The sequence below is a fragment of the Typopeltis vanoorti genome, chromosome 12 (genome assembly GCF_054136105.1).
Source record: "Typopeltis vanoorti isolate ZY-2024b chromosome 12, IOZ_Tvanoo_1.0, whole genome shotgun sequence".
Taxonomy (NCBI): domain Eukaryota; kingdom Metazoa; phylum Arthropoda; class Arachnida; order Uropygi; family Thelyphonidae; genus Typopeltis; species Typopeltis vanoorti.
In genome coordinates, this window is record NC_143560.1 from 99,355,610 (window position 1) to 99,373,285 (window position 17,676).

At 36.0% G+C, this 17,676-nt stretch overlaps 1 protein-coding gene across 1 annotated transcript in view; it reads left to right on the top strand.

The window, feature by feature from the left end:
* The window catches only part of UK114 (reactive intermediate imine deaminase A homolog UK114), a 75,589-nt gene that overhangs the window by 40,349 nt on the left and 17,564 nt on the right, over positions 1-17,676 (top strand). Inside the window, exon 4 of the mRNA XM_090401732.1 lies at positions 3,219-3,287. Coding sequence (XP_090257858.1) covers positions 3,219-3,287 — 69 coding nt within the window. The remainder of the gene's footprint in view (positions 1-3,218; positions 3,288-17,676) is intronic.

Sequence of the window (17,676 nt, forward strand, 5' to 3'; positions counted from 1 at the left end):
ATCAGGCTGTGGCTCTTCTTCTAACCTTTGTTATTTTGATGAAAATATCCAATGTGCTTTGCTTATTCCTCTTCTTCTTTTCATCATAAATTTATTCATAGCAAGCAAATGCATCATGTACTTTCGTTTCTATTATTAAGTAGTGTTCAACATTGGGGTCCATGTCTTTAGCCATTTTGAGAACATCGCTAACTGAAAAGAACATTTCTGCAAGACCCTTCACTGTAAATTGTTTGACTACCTCTTCCTGTTTCTCTTTTCCTGCTTCCTTTTCTCATTTTTCCTCTTCTGCAGCAGTTGTTCCAGTTCGACCAATTTTTCATTAGTCAACTTTTCAGGGGAACTTTCTATGAGTTGAATTATGTTGTCATCATTCACTTCAAGATTCAGATTGTTTGCTAGGCCCACTATTACAAACTTACAATATCATGCACAAACCTTTTAATGTTTTTTTCCATATGCCACTCATGCATTGAGAGGTCACTTCGTCCCAAGCCACAGCAATATTTTTAATAGCATGATAAATATTGAATGTTTTCCAAAATTGCATGCGAGTCTGGTCATTTCCTTCAGTAGCAGAAATGGCTTGTGAAAAAGTTCTCCATAGATAATAAGCCTTAAACACTGCAAGAACTCCCTGATCCATTGGTTGGATCAATGAAGTAGTGTTTGGAGAGAGAAACATGACCTTGAACTTGGTGAAGATCACCACTATAAGACGGATGACCTGGAGCATTATCTAGAATTAATATAATTTTAAATTCTACATTTTCTACACAGTAGCTTTTTATTTCACTCGCATAACAGTTGATTAAGGCATCGAACAATTTTTGAGTCATCCACGACTTCTTATTGCTCTGATAATGAACTGGGAGTATGCTTGCTAATGTTTTTGAAGATTCGTGGATTCTCACTGTGCCATATCACAAATGGTTTTGGTTTATATCCAGCCACATTACCTGTAGCAGAATCGTAATATGGGCATTAAGAACTTTGAAACTAGGCATAGATTTTAGCTTCTTGTTAATGAATGTCCGCTCGGGCATTTTTTTTTTTTTGCAGAAACAAGGACGTCTCATCCATATTAAATATTTGTTGTGGCAAATAATTTTCCTCCATAATAATTTTATCCAATTTTTCCACAAACTCCTTGGCAGCCTTCTCAGCACTTGTAGATTCCCATACATTTTCACTTTATGCAGTGCAAAATGCTGCTCAAATCTCATGAACCAACCGGAAGAAGCATTGAATTCGTAGTCATAATCAGGTTCTGCTTTCTTCTTCAACATGTTGAAGAGACTGTGCCTTAGCGGTTATGGTCACAGTGCTAAGGGGTATACGCTTTTGGTTCAGGTCCTATATCCATGATGCAAGTAGCTTTTCCACATCACCAGTAGGACCTTATCGTTGCTTCGTCACTATCATCGATTTAATGGAAGTAGATCCTTTCACAGTCTTTACGATTTTATACTTACTTTTCGATATTTTAAGGATAAATGTTACATAAAGATTGAATAATATAAGCACGTAAACACAACTAAGATATTTAATTAGCCAAAGATTTCGGTCTGAAAATTGCAGACCATCTTCAGTGGCACTACAAGAAGTTTTAAAAAATACAAGGTGGAATACTAACAATAGATCATTTAAAAATAGAACAAACCACGTGATGTTATATCGCTAAGTATTAAAGGGAATATTATTAAGCAGAGGCATGATTGAAATAAAGATATTAATTAATAATATTAAATAACATAAAATTAATATGAATTAATGAGTTATCCTGATTAGACTTTCCCAGATTTTTGATATAGGTATACAGTCATTCCGATTCAGGTTAGGATGATGGAGTAATGCCTCTACACTTTCTTTGAATAAATGTTCAAATTTATAGTGGGATCTATGTAAGAGGCGAGTTTTTGACAAAAGGATGTTGTGGTTAGTTTCGATCCCATGCTGAGCCAATCCAGATTTTTCAGGTTTGTTGTGATGATTGTGGATTGATGTTCTTGGATTTTTTTTTTCAAGAGACATCCAGTTTGTCCAAAATAGGAGAGATTACCGTTGCAGGGAATTTGATAAACTCCAGGAAGAGACATAGTTGAGCGTTTGTATTCAGGAGAAGGAAAATGGGAAGATAATTTGTTAATAGGTGAATACGTAGCTGTTAACTCATATGTCTTCAGAATTTGGCTAATTAAATATCTTTCTTGTGTTTACGTGCTTATATTATTCAATCCTCATTTTTCAAAATGGTCATCACTATAGAATGAGACCATCCAAACTTGTGCAATCACACTGATGGGATTATCAGCTTCATGTTGCTTTATAACTTGCAACTTCATTTCAAGATCAATTGCTTGCCTCTTTTTCTGTGATTTCACTAGGTTTTTTGATTGGGCGTGTACGGGATCCATATTGCACAAAACATCATGAAATATTTAACGATAAATACACAAATAACCCATTTCTCAAAGACAAAATCAACAGAGGAACTGTTGAAGACATGTGCCGACTGCCGAAGGAGGTTGCCACTGAAATCACTGTTGCCACTTTGCTTGCTTTACCTTATGCTTGTTTGCGTCTTGTTTGAAAGTATAGCCAAAAATGTTATTTATTCCCTTATGGGAATAAAGAAGAATTGCGTCCTTTCGGAGATACATCTGTATCTTTGAAAGGACATAACTTGAGCTGACATAAGTCGAGGAATGACTGTATATCTATTCATAATGTACGTAAAATATATACATTATATATCCTTTCTGAGGATAGCTTCAACTTAAAGGTTAAAATGTTGATTTGATTATTTTTTAGTTATTCCTTCTTATAAATAGCATATTTTTTTTTTTCCTTTTTTTTTTATACAGTGAATGCCACTTGCCATTTAAAACTAACAATATCCATTTCCTAGGTTTCTTAATGCTATACGAAAATTCTTAGCATACATACATACTCATTACTCGTGTACATGCATTCATTGGTGTTTAGCAGTGCCCATGTTCTTGCTAGCTACCTGTCATTTTTTCCATCCTGTAAGAAAGATATTAGTTCTTACATTTATTACTTATTAACACTTATTTTATTATTTTTTTTAAAACTATATACCTTTTTTTAACTTATCAAAATATATCACATACGTTTACTATATTGATACATTGTTATAGAACCTCACTAAGAATTTTATAATTTATTAATTGGCAATTATTTTGTGATTATAGTGGTGAAATGTACAGTGCTGCTTGCTAATATGGACGATTTTCAAGCTTTCAATTCTGTATACAAAGACTGTAAGTATTAGGATGATCTGAATCTTTGTAGTTTAATTTAAATGTTATGTATTCCGGAAGTGTAATATAAATCTGTTGTTTTTATATAGACATGATCCAGATGATCTCTCCAAAATGGATGTTTTAACAATGCATTTAAAACATATCTTTTTTTAAAAAATATACAAAGTTCTGAGTTAAGGCAATGCACTTCTTAAACTAAGTAGATTTCCATCAGAAATCATGAATCTCAGTCAAATACAGTTCTAAAATTCTAAAATGAGGGCTCTTATGTTTTTTATTATCACAAAGCTGTATAACTGAGAGGAGACCTCCACATAGCCTTTAAAGGAATGCGGAGAACCGACCAGGGCTTTTGACCTAATGTCCAATCCTCACCTTCTTGTCATCTCACCTGGATTCTGAAATGACAAATGTCGACTATTGATGAAAGTATCAGATAAAAGATAGATAAGTGCAAAGAAGGTTATGGAGAATCATTTGAGTAACTGCTATTTTAGAAACTTCATAAGTATTCAGAAGTTTCTGTTGTAGATCTTTGCTCTTTTGAATCATATATATGTTTATGCAGATTTACAGCACTACCTTATATGTAACAATAATATTCATTTACAGATTTGGATGGCTTTGGGGGTGTTTGCTCTTCTGGTGCTTAGCGGTGTGACATCACACGGCTCGTTCTGTGTGTGAGTGATCGGTTGTTCATGTTCCACCTTGTTTTTTAGAACTGTTGAACTGTTCCTGTGTAGCCACTGAGGATGGTCTGTGGTATTCAGACCAAAATATTTGGCAAATGGGGTGCTTAAGGGTCAAAGCTGTATAACTGAGAGGAGACCTCCACACAGCCTTTAAAGGAATGCGGAGAACCGACCAGGGCTTCTGACCTAATGTCCAATCCTCACCTTCTCGTAGTGCACCCTGTTGGGTATCTACTTGGATACTGAACGAACGAGGATGGGCTGGCAATTTGGGATTTAGCTGACCAAGCTGTATTCTTATTGGTTAAACCAAAATAAAAAATGATGGTACGATATGACAAAATTTCATTCTGGCTGGGGCGTCACCCGGTTAAACAAGGCCCCCATTGTTTTCGTCAGGGAACCAGTGCGAACAGCGAAAAGTCAGCTACTGGAACAAATCTGAAAACAAACCCCAACTCAACATCACCAGAGTTAAAGATCGGTACTATCAACATAAGAAGCCTGAATGGCAAAGAAATGGAGCTAGCTGAGGAATTAGAAAAGTACCAGATCGACATAATAGGGGTGACTGAAACAAAAAAGACAAAAACTGGTGAGATCTTTCTGAGCAATAAATACAAAATGTTATATTCAGGCAATGACAATCAAGGAAAAGAAGGAGTAGCCATAGTATTCAACACAAAATACGAGGCTAATCTTCTTGAATGGCAGTCAGTCTCAAGTAGAGAAATCTGGGCAAATATGAGAATGGGGACCTGGACAATGAGACTTATTTGTGCCTATGGTCCCACAGAAGGTTCTACTAAGGTAGAAGTGGAGGAATTTTTTGAGGCTTTAGAAAAAGCTACTGGCACAATGAAAAAGTAAAAGTTGGTCCTTGTTGAGGATCTAAATAACAGAGTAGGAAATGATTGCGAGACATCAAAAATATTTTGTGAAAATTTGGAGAAAAGAGCAAAGCTAATGATAATGGCAAATATCTGTTGGATATTTGCCATTATCCAACAGACAGTAATAACTAGTCCATGCTCAGGATATGGACTGGTTATTACTAACACCATGTTCCAACATAAAAATGTGCACAAATTCACATGGAATTTGTCACATGGAAATATTTTGTCACAAGGTGACAAAATATTCTGGTGGTTGTTGAAGAAGCATAGGAACGGGGGAAAGAGTGCTGTAAAAAGAGTTAGAGATGATAAAGGTGACATGAAAACTGGAGAAAAAGATATCCTTGAAGTATGGAGTAATTACTTTGAAAAACTGCTAAATGAAACAAGCAGTGATGACAGCACAGTGATAAAAAAACACTGACCAAGCATGCAGTCAGGAATACATATCCATACTTGAAGTAGAAAAAGCCATCAAAGGCTTGAAATGTGGAAAGGCGGCAGGAGTAGATGATATTCGACCAGAAATGCTGAAGTATGGTGGTATAAAAGTCTTACAGTTGCTGCACTGCATAGTTCAGAAAGCCTGGACATAGAGATGAATTCGAGACGATTGGAGTAGAGCTCTCATAGTACCCATATATAAAAAGGAAAAATAAAACTGAATGTGAGAATTACAGAGGTATTTCCCTACTATGTGTTCCTGGTAAGATTTATGCAAGTATACTTGAGAAACGGTTGAGAAGAATTTGGAAGAAAAGCTTGGTGAAGAACAAGCTGGATTCAGGCCAAATAGAAGCTGTCAGGATCAGATCTTCACCTTACGACAAATAGTTGAGAAAGCATGGGAATATAACAGAGATCTGTATTTAAGTTTTGTCGATTTGGAAAAGGCATATGACAAGGTGCCAAGAGAGAAGCTTTTCAATATGCTACAGTTATATGGTGTCAGTGGGGCATTATATCAAGCAATACTTAGTCTTTATTTGAGTTGTATGTCAGCAGTTAGAATTGAAGGAAGTACAGGAAGATGGTTTAATGTTAAATCTGGTGTGAGACAAGGATGTACATTATCCCCTCTGTTATTCATTATCTATATGGTTCACATTATGAAGGAAAGTGGTATTAAACATGATATCAAAATTGGAGATGTTAATGTCAGCTCTTAGCTTTATGTGGACGATGTTATACTTCTAAATAAATCCGCTACAAGTCTGCAAGATTCTCTGACTAAATTGAATAGCTGTTGTAATAGATATGGTATAAAGGTCAGCAATAAAAAGCAAAGACAATGAAAATAGGCAGAATCATTGAAAATGTCAACTGTGTTGTGAATGGAGAGCCTGTGGAACAAGTAAAACATTTCAGCTACTTAGGTACGATTTTTACTGAAAATGGTAAATTAAATATAGAAATAGACAACAGAATCAGCAAAGCTGGTATGGTGGGATGTCAGTTGAATAAATTCATATGGAATAAGAGAGAAATTAGTCGGAACACTAAATTAGCTATATACAAGACAGTGTTCAAACCAGTTTTAACTTATGGATCTGAGAGCTGGGTCAGAAGTAAAACACTTGACCAAAGACTAGAGACAGCAGATGTGAGAGTCCTGAGAAAGATTATAAGCATGAACAGATGGCATCAATGGCAATATCATATTAAAAACGAGGATATTAGGAAAGAACTTAACATTGTCAACATCCAGAAATGTGTTAGCAGAACTAATCTCAGGTGGTATGGTCACTTAAACAGAATGGGCGAAGAAAGATTAGCAAAACAAGTGTTCTCTGCCAGATTGGCAGCAAAACGACCTAGAGGAAGACCAAGATATAGGTGGATTGATACAGTACAAAGTGCCTTACATGATAGAAATATAAGATCTGATAATGTTGGAGTCTTGACAAGTAACAGACTGATTTGGAGGAAAATTGTAGATAAGAAGTCAGTAATGATGTAAATTTTTCATGTAGTACTATCATATCCTGTACACCCCCCTTGAGGGTACATGGCAGGAATTTGATGATGATGAACTATATAATTTTTGATTTTATCCTGTATTAAGAATTTACTTCTGTCAAGAGTAGAACTTGATATTATTAAGTTCATCTCATCTCATCTTCCTTATACCCTCTTGTACCTTGTGGTGTCGAGGGTCCATTGATCATCGGACCTCACTCCGTTTACAGGATAAGGTGGTCAGCCTTATGCCCCAGTGTATCCTATGGCCTGTAGTGTTGAGTTCTCAAGGCCAATTTGCCTGCTTTGTGGGATGAAAAACCCCAGAATAAACTGGGAGAAAACCCTGCTGTCCACGCCCAAGACTGGCTAACTTGGCTATGGCTGAGGAAGATCCTTCAGCTCCTCACGTCACTGATGAGAATCGAACCTTGGACACTCCTTCCCCAGGCATATGGTTGCGAAGCGCATAGCTACTAGGCTAACCGCGCGGAATTAAGTTCATATTTTGCTTATATGATTAATTATTCTAATCAAGTGATCAGACCCACTTACTACTCATTTGACTAAATGAATAGTGAGTAGGGATACAAATAAAGAAAAAAATAAATAAATGTAATTTTTAATGAAAATAAAGGCATGAAATATGGTGCAGACATATGAATGTTTGTGTGTGTATGTGTATGCACATCCACACACAAACATTCATTAACATAATAAAAAATAAACATAAAAGAATAATAAAAAAATTATTTTTTTTTGCAGTGATTCTCCCTCACATCCTTAAAAACAACTCAGTGTGTGTGTGTGTGTGTGTGTGTGTGTGTGTGTGTGTGTGTGTGTGTGAGTGAGTGAGAGAGAGAGACAAAAGCTACCCACCATTGACCTTAGTCTGCCCTTAGGTGAGGGGAAAAAATAAGTAAGACATGAAATATGGTGCAGATATATGAATGTTTGTGTGTGCATGCGCACATGTTGATAAAAGAATAATAAACAATTATTATTTTTTACAGTGATTCTCTCTCATCATCAAGTCTTTCCCTGCCTGCTGGCACATAAGGCTACTGATTCTCTCTCACATCCTTTAAATACAGTTTTATATATGAATAAAATTTATATATAAAACTACATGAGTAACTATTAGTTGAAGTTTAAATTCCTTAGTTCTATTATTTTTTAGATGTCTGGAGAATATGAGTTGACAGATTTTGTTTTGAAGAACTCTGATTTAATGCTGACAGCATTCCATAGCTGACCTTTGCAAGCAAAGCCAACATGGAACCACAAATGGATGCCCACTCACCAGCAACCAATGACTGTACTCGGGAGTGGAATGTCAGTGTTATCCGAACACTATACAGGCACCACAGCAAGCCTTTGCCCTATCCATGGACAATGGGGAAGGAGACTTGCTGCAGCAAACTTGACCCTTGCAGGCAAGCCCACTAGCTGATTGGTCTTGGCTGAGCCATCCAAGACCTGTCTTGCCTCAGCAGGGGTAGATTATTCGGGGAATTCCCAATAAATTTCATTTATTGGGAATTCCCCGAATTACAGTACATAACTGATGCATAAAAAAGCAGTTCTTAGCAGTTTGAATTTGGTGTTTGAGTAGACAACACAGTTACCGCATTTTTTGCATTTGCATTTTTTAAGTGAAATCAAAATAAAAATCGCATTATAAAATTAATAATTTCACCAAGAAATAAATAGTAAGCTATATGTATTTTCAGACTTTCATTTCATCAACTGAAGATTTTAATCCAGCCCTCACATGATGTTGCCAATAACCAAAAAAAAAAAAGGAAAGCTGTTTCCTTGGATATAAAAATTCAAATTTTAGATCGTCTTCAAACTGGGGAAGGTGCGACGGCTGTGGGTAAACATTTTGAAGTCCGTGAATCAACTGTCAGATCTATAAAGAAAAATGAAGAGGCTATTAGAAAAGTGGTATGTTCTGGTACAAAATAGAGTGCGAAATTATCATCATACACAAGATGTTGTTCTAGAAAAGGCCGAAAAAGCTTTAGTGATGTGGAGAGAAGATAATGTACAAAAAAGAATGCCAGTTGATGGAAATTCCATCAAGCAATCAGCATTGAGATTTTATGAACAGATTAAAAAACTGCAGCTAGATACTTCATCTCAATCGAGACAAAAATATGAATTTCATACAAGCAATGGTTGGCTAGCTAAGTTTATTAAAAGATATGCTCTTCATAATATAAAAATTAAAGGTGAAACAGCTGCTAAAGCATTTCCACAAAAATAATTGAAGATGGAGGTTACGCTTGTGAACAAGTTTGGAATATGGATGAAACCAGCTTTTTCTGGAAAAAAAAAATGCCAAACAGAACTTGCGTATCAAATATCCAAGAAACTGTTGGTGGGTTCAAATCAGCAAAGGATCGCATAACACTCCTATTTTGTTCGAATGCTTTAGGAAAATCGGATGTTAAAACCACTGCTCATAAATCGATCATTAAGACCACGGCCAATGAAAGGTGTTGATTTTCAAAAATTGCCAGTTCATTGGATGGCCAACAAAAAAAGCTTGGGTGACCATTGATATTTTCACTGAGTGGTTCCACAAACATTGTGCCAAAAGTTAGGTGCTATTTGAATGACAAGGGTCTTGAATTTAAAGTGCTTTTGATTCTTGATAATGCACCCGGTCATCCTGCCGTAGAACACTCAAATGTGCAATTTTTTTTTCTGCTGCCCAATACTACATCATTGCTTCAACCTCTAGATCAGGTATAATTGCGACTTTTAAAACATATTATGTCAGACGAACATTTCAGTACGTTTTGAACAATCTAAATGATGATGAAACACTGTCAGTTATGGATGTGTGGAAAAAATTTCAATTATAGATTATATTGATCAGGTTCGATTATCGTTATCTGAATTGAGACCAGAAACTATGAATGCATACTGGAAAGCTATTTGGCCTGCATGTGTTTAATGCTCCTGTTCTCTTCAATCATACTGCAGAATTCCCCAATGTAATAAGTTCGGCATGCGAAATTGGCGGAGAAGGATTCTATGATCTTACGTCGGCAGATATTGAAGAATTGTTAATTGATAAACCTTTTAGCAAAGACGAAATAGTGGCGATTGTTTCTGAGACTGCTGAAAGCAAAGAAGTTAATGATAATGATCAAGATAATCCTACTTTTACTGCTGATATAATTAAAGAAGGTCTTAAACTGGTCAGTAATTTAGGCAATTATTTTGCCCGACATGATCCAAATGAAGAACGTGCTGGGAAGTTTTCACGTGAACTTAAGTTGTTAATGTCTTCATACAGAGAATTATATTGCGACTTATCTAAAGCATCAACACAGCAACTGAGTTCATGCCTAAAACTACTGAAACAACCAGTGGTACTTTTGTTCAAGACATGACAAGAAGAATTCCACAAGTTGAGACAGAAGTCGATGATGATAATACCATATCTAGTAGTTCTAGTGATATTACAGTCTCACAAAAACGAAAGCTTTCGCATTTATTGTCAAAAACTGATAGTGGATAACATAATTTTTTTATAGAATCCTTAGCAAACAGAAATGAATATGTTTTTTTTAAAGTTATTAATATTCATTATATGTATGTGTGTTCTCTATGAAATGTAAATAAAAATCTTATGATCCTAACGAATTTAATGTTTGTTTTTTTCATTATTTTGCTTATATTTCAGGTTTGGAACCAATCTTCACTTTTTCTATGGAGTCAGTAGCTCTTTTTACACGAATTCTATATACGAGTAATTTTTAGGAACGTATCTATCTCGTAAAAAGAGGTTTAGGTGTATATAGGAAGAAAAGCAAAGAAAAAGAGGAAGAATGAAAAGGCCAGTACTATCATTGGGAGGTCCTTTCCAACACAAACAGGTGCTTCACATGGAGGGACAGGATGCCAAGAAATTTATTGATCAGTTACACTGATACATCATGCCTGGAAGGCAATGAAGACAGTCCACTGTTCGCACTAGATGTCTGTGGGGAGCTCTTATGCTGAACGAAAACTACTCAAATATGATTCCATCATCCCCAAATGTTTTAGGAGCCCTAACAAAGTCCCAACCAGGTAATGGCACCATTGATATACCATCAGACAACAGAAAAAACAAAAGACTTGATACCAGTACAAATATACCAACATATCTGATCATCCGTGCAAGGGGAAAAGCCTATAGGAAAAATTTCACCTTTTTTCATTCAAAAGGTTTAGAAGGACCAGCAGGACTCCCAAAACAGTAAAAAATAAAAAAAAATTATGCTTTGATGGTATTCTCAAAAAAAACATCATGCCAACAACATTCTGAGAAACTACTCGGAGTAACATTCATCGGTGGAATTCCAATAATAGTCACACCTCATAAAACACGCAATTCCTCTAGAGGAGTGATTTCAGAATGGGATCTCCTAGATGTTCCTAATGAGGAGATATGTCTAGAACTGAAAGATCAAAGGATGACAGGTATGAGGGATGGTCACCTGATTCAAACCAGAAACATCATCTTTACTTTTGACACTCCTAAGCCTCCAACATCCGCAAAAGCTGGTACTTCAATTGTCCTGTCAGATTTTATATCCTTAATTCATTAAGATGCTTCAAGTGTTAGAAATACGAACATGCCCAACTTGCCTGTTGTGGCGCTGCCACCTATTCCCAATGTGGTAGTAAAAAGCATGACAACAAATCTTGTTCTGCAAAGAAAGCCAAATGTGTAAAATCACCAGGGAGATCATCCAGTGTACTCCTGTGTATGTCAGAAAAGGAAAGATGAAAAAGAAATACAAAAAAAAGAACAAAATATATTACACCAAGATGCAAAAAGAAAGTTAATCACTACCACTCCCACTCTGAGACCCTCTTATGCCGAGAAAGTAACAGTAAAGAAAGTGTCTCAAACAACTTGCATGTCTATTCCACTATTCGACAAATTCACCATACATAAGCTTTACAATCGTGACTGTTTCTCTGTTGAGTGTGCATCAATTACAGTGTATGGTCCCGCTCCAGAAACGATGCCATTTGATGAAAACCCACTCGTAAAAAAATTATGACAAGATTATCACTCGACAAACAACTAGACCCTCCCACAAAAAAAAAAAAAAAAAAAAAAAAAAAAGTATTCATTAATATCCACAGAAAATAGCTTGAACTCACTCAATCTGGAAGCAATGATCATGACACATCCGATGAAGTGGTATTGGATTTTCTTCCAGAGGGAGATATGGACACTGGTCATCCATACCTCACAAAATCTAATGAGAAATATCAACCTGACAAGGGTAAGCCTGGTCAGGTTGATATTTTGAGAAGTTGACAACCTTCTGAAAATCAGACAAGTCTATGTTTATTTCCTAAACAATAGGAAATTTCTATGATGGAATTGTCATGGTCTTTGCCAGAATATTGAGTACCTGCTGCAGAAGCATAAACCTATTTGTCTCTGTCTGCAGGAAGCATTTAAAACACAGTGAGGATCCTACCCTCAGGAATATTACTCTAGTACACATGGAGACAGAACTAGAGATGGTCCTGCTCATGGTGGAGTAGTTACCTATGGGCAGTCATACTACTTTTCATCATATCCAGCTTAATATTTCTCTGGAAGCAATAGTGATTCATCTATGTGTGGGATTTCTTATCACAGTATGCTCAATATATTTACCACCATGTTATGAATTAAACTAAACAGAACTTGACAATCTCATATTGCAACTACCTCAGCCCATACTCATAATGGGTGACTTTAGCAGACACAACACTCTGGGGTAGTGCCAACACGAATAGGAGTGGTTGTTTCATTAAGTGAATAACGAATACTCGGCAACCATGACCTCTCCCTACTCAATAATGGAGAAAATACCTTCTTTCAAGTGCCTACCCACTCTTATTCTGCAATTGATCTTGCGGTCTACTCTCCAACCATTTTTCCACTGCTCACATGGGATGTCGGTGAAAACATACAGAAGTTATAATTTTTCTGTTATCAGCACTGTCTATACAGGAACCATGTTCTCATAAATGGATGCCCATGTGGAAATGAATCAAGCTGACTGGAATATATTTTCCTATCTTGCAAAATTTAATACTGAAGCACGTCACAGATCGTATTGTCTATGCAGCAACTACACCAATCCCAAAAACATCATCCCGATTTCCACTCTGTCCAAAGCTATCATCATTATGAGATGATAAATCCTCTCATCATCTTCTATGGATCTCCTGTTCTTATTATACAATAGAATATTCACAGAGTAAGAGTTTCCTGGACTCTTGGCATAAGTCAATTATCATTGCTATCCCAAAAACCAGGTAAGGATCCAACACAGACTAATAATTATCACCCAATCACTCTGACTAGCTGTGTTTGTAAGGTCTTGGAAAAATGGTAAACTCAAGGCTTCTCTGGTTCCTAGAAAGCAACAAACTTTCCAACACACAATGTAACTTTCGTAAACACTGATCAACCTTGGACCATTTTGTACATATGCATTGCTTACAATTTTATCCTTGACTACTTGTGAATAGTTGTAACATAAACCAAACCAAAGCTGGCATCCTGTGTAGTCACTCATTCGACTTCAGATGTCATCTTCATTACTTTCATCCTCCTCTTGGTGTTTTGATAGAATGCTTTCAATGATTTCACCCTAACAGTCTTCATTTTCATTGTGACATTCATTGTAAAACTTTTCATAAGTCATTGTCAATGCCTTCAAATTCTTCATAGTTCCTATCTTTTTTTTTTTTTTTTTCACTTCTGAAATAGCATCATATTCTTCTTCTTCTCCCATAGTCCTAAATGAACTGTTGGGTCATTCATGGCTGGTAGGTGATACTCTTTGCTAGCCTCCTCCAGTCTTCTCGGTCTCTTGTTCTTGATGTCAGTTGAGAAAGGGAGGAATTTGTCCATTTTTTGATGTTATCAGTCCATTTTAATCGAGGTCGGCCCCTAACCCTTGATCCCGGAACGATTCCTTCTAGAGTTTGCTTTGGAATGCCATAGCCCTCTCCACATGTCCTAACCATTTCATCTGTCTTCATCTGATGACTGTCAGAATATTTTCCCTTTTTCTCCCATCTATTAAGTCGATCAGTTTTCGGACATTTTCATATTCATTCCCTATACCATTCATTCGTGAATGGTTTAGGGAATTTTCAAAAGTCTTCTGTAAGTTTTCATTTCGAAAGACGGGAGTCTCCTCTCATCTTCCTTCAATAAAGTCCAGGCCTCACAACCATACAAAAGGACAGAATTCACCAAGGTGTCAATTAGTCTTAGTCTGTTGCTATTCTGTTATCTCCCCACAATGGTTTTAACTTCTGTAGGGCCACGGTTGCCTTAGCAATTCAGTATTTAATGTCTGTTTTTGAACGACCATCTTGACTCAACGTGCTTCCTAGATAAGTGAACTTCTTTACATTCTCAATTTGCTTATTGCCAATTTGTATCTTTAAGAATTCAATGTCTGATTTTGAGGTTATCATTGTTTTCGTTTTTTATAGGTTTATGTATAATCCATATTTTTTTAATGTTCCGAAAACACGGGTGGTTATCTCTTGTAATTCTTCACTTTCTGCCAGAAGATCCATATCGTCAGCAAAACGTAAGTTATTTATTCTTAGTCTGCCAACTACTGTTCCAGTGTCATATTCATAAAGAGCTTCATCTATGATATATTCCAGAAAACAATTAAAAAGAAGAGGGAACAAGATGCATCCCTGTCTTACCAGTTCACTGCTATAATTTTTAATTTCAATTCTCATATCAGATGAGGAATAAAGAGATTTAATAATCCTAATGATTTTGTTGTCAATACCATAATGTTCTAAAATTTTCTATAATGCCTCGTACCATATTGAGTCAAAAGCTTTTTGAAGGTCTAAGACGTTGTGACAGATTATTTTGTTATGTTCTATGTATTTTTTGCCTAGTATGTGTATTGTAAAAATATGGTCGATTGTACTTCTGGACTTACGGAAAACTGCTTGTTCATCTGATAGTCTGCTTTCTATTTTCTTTTCGATTGTTGACAATAGTATTTTTAACAGGATTTTGCTTGGATGACTAATAAGGCTTATTGTTCTATAGTTGTTACATTTACTGCTGTTTCCCTTTTTAGGGATAGGTATACAAGGACAGAAGTCTGCCAATCAGAAGGCCAAGTCTCTGTGTTCCATACGTCCTGGAATAAATTTAGCAAGGCGTCTATGATGATGTCACCTCCCTCGCGTATCAGTTCCACTGTGACACCATCACTTCCCGGTGATTTTCCAATTTTTGAGGAGCTAACTTCTGCAATAACGTCTTCTTTTAATATCGGGTAATCTCCTTCCTCTGAATCTCCTGGCAAAATTCCGTCCAAAATATCATTGGTCAGTTGAGAGTCCTTTTGAAAAAGCTTGGTTGCGTAACATTTCCATCTATCAATTATTTTCTGGTTATCCGTGATAGGAGTTCCATCTTCATCTTCTATGCTCCAATTAATTGCGGTAAAAGGTTTGGTTAGCTTATTGATAATTTGAAAAGCACTTTTAGAATTATTTTTATTTAAGTCCTCTTCTATATTTTTACATTCAACCAATATCCATAAGTTTCTAGCATGTTTGATTTCTTTTTTAATAATCTTAGTAATATTTTTATACCGTTCTCTATTATCACCACTATTAATATGAGATTTCAAATATCTTCTTTCGTCGCATAGGTCTAAAATATTGTTGGTTATCCATGGTTTATTTATTTTCCTTTCGTATCCAAGGATTTCTTCAGCTGTCTCAGTTATCTTTTGTTAGAAATATTTGGTTTTAGATTCGATACTATTTTGTTTCTTGAAGCTTGTGTCAAAAATTTGTTTTAATTTGTATTTATATAGTGTATTTATTTGGGGATCTTTTAATTTTTCTATATTATATCTTTTATGAGATATAATATAGAAAATATTATATCTCATAATCTTTCCCTCATTTTCATATTCACAGTTGCGATGACCATATTGTGGTCACTGCCAATGTCAGCTACAGGAAATTATCTGGGTTCTTGTGAGGTTGATGGAGTTTTTAAATCTTGTGCTTACAAGGATAAAGTCAATTTGGTTGTGTGTTTTACCATCAGGGGAAATCCATGTCCATCTTCTGGAAGGTTTATGGTGAAATAGAGTGTTAGTAATGCTAACCCTCTTTCATTTGTGTCCCTATAGCCATATGGTCCGACAAATGGGAGATAATTCTTGCCAATGTCTGTTCCAATTGCCCTGTACAATCAAAAGGTCTTTTCTATTCACTCTGGTGATTGTTGCATTAAGTTGACCATAAAACTCCTCTACTTCGGAGTCCTCGTGATCTGTGGTTGGGGCATAGACCTGTATGATGGTGATATTGAGTGGTTTTCCTCTCAGGCAGACTAGAGCAATTCTGCTATTGATAGGGTTGAATTCCATGACAGAATTTCGTGATGATTTGTGTATCAAAAACCCGACACCTTCCTTTCCGCTGCAGTTACATCCAGAGTAAAAAAAAAAAAAAAAGCAAATGTCTTTCATCTGTTGTTAGCTCTCCTGTTTTGGGCCATCGAATTTCACAAAGTCCCATAACAGTCCATTTATATCTTTTTAGTTCGTGTTGTAGTAATTTGAGTTGACCTGATTGTAGTAGAGTCCTAATATTCCAAGTTCTGGTCATTAAATGGTTACGGAGTCTGAATCTGGATCCAGTTTTTCCATTATTTTTGTCAGTGATAGTGGTAGTGCCAGTCGCTAACTTCGTATTGCCACCCCTGGAGCTGCTACCAAATGGCAACATCATATTGGTAGCATCATATTCACTTTTGACTATTTCAGGCATCTCCAAGCCTGAATCCTTTAAACTACAGTGAGTAAAACAGTTCTGAATTGTCTTATTACCTATTTCTCACCAATTATCAGTAACAAACTGTAACACCTGGAAAAGGTTAAATTTTGAACTCTCTTCCTTGGCTGTGGAAGATGATGTCAGTATATTTTCTTCAGTCACATCTAGGATGTGGTTCACTAACTTTGTGCAGTACAGCATCTTCAAATTTTTTATGATTCCCATATCCATTGCCTTCACCAAGAATGTAGTGTTGGCAGGCGGAAATTCCAGCTGGATGTTTGTCAAACAGCCTGAACAGTGAGGGTGTGTGCGCGCGCACACAGTTCTCAAGAATCTGAAGAACTTTTCTTGATTTCTGGTTTAACTACACATCCGACTTCATTAACCATTTTTTGAAAATTTTGGAAGTTGTCCATGCGTTCTTATTAGCATAGTACTCGACTGATAAACTATCCATTATTAGCCCCTTAACAGCATTGAGGCTTAAAACTTTTCCCAATTACCAACATCTTCTTTCAGTGTTTCTGACATGATTGAACAGCATAACACACTTATGTGAACCAACCATTGCTTCAACAATTTTACATGATTAAAGCAGAGAGAACTGTCCGGTATGTCATGATGAAACAGGCCTGTTTCATCAGCATTGTAGATATATGCACAAAATTTCTAAAGTAATTTGGGTACTCTCTTGGATTTCTAACCTGCACCTCAAACATCTGCACTGTATTTTTTGCCATATGTTTTCTTAAATTTAATATCATGGCTACATTTCCGTTTTTTTTTTTTTTTTTTTTTTACAATTTACATTTACGAGACGACCAACCATCTGTTGCTTTAAAATCATCATAACCCAGCTTCTTAACTAGCTCCTCTAACTTCTTTTTTAACATTGAACCACCAATGCTCGTTCCTCATCCAGTTATAATGGAGAACACTGATTTGGGGCATCCTTAAAGTATCTTT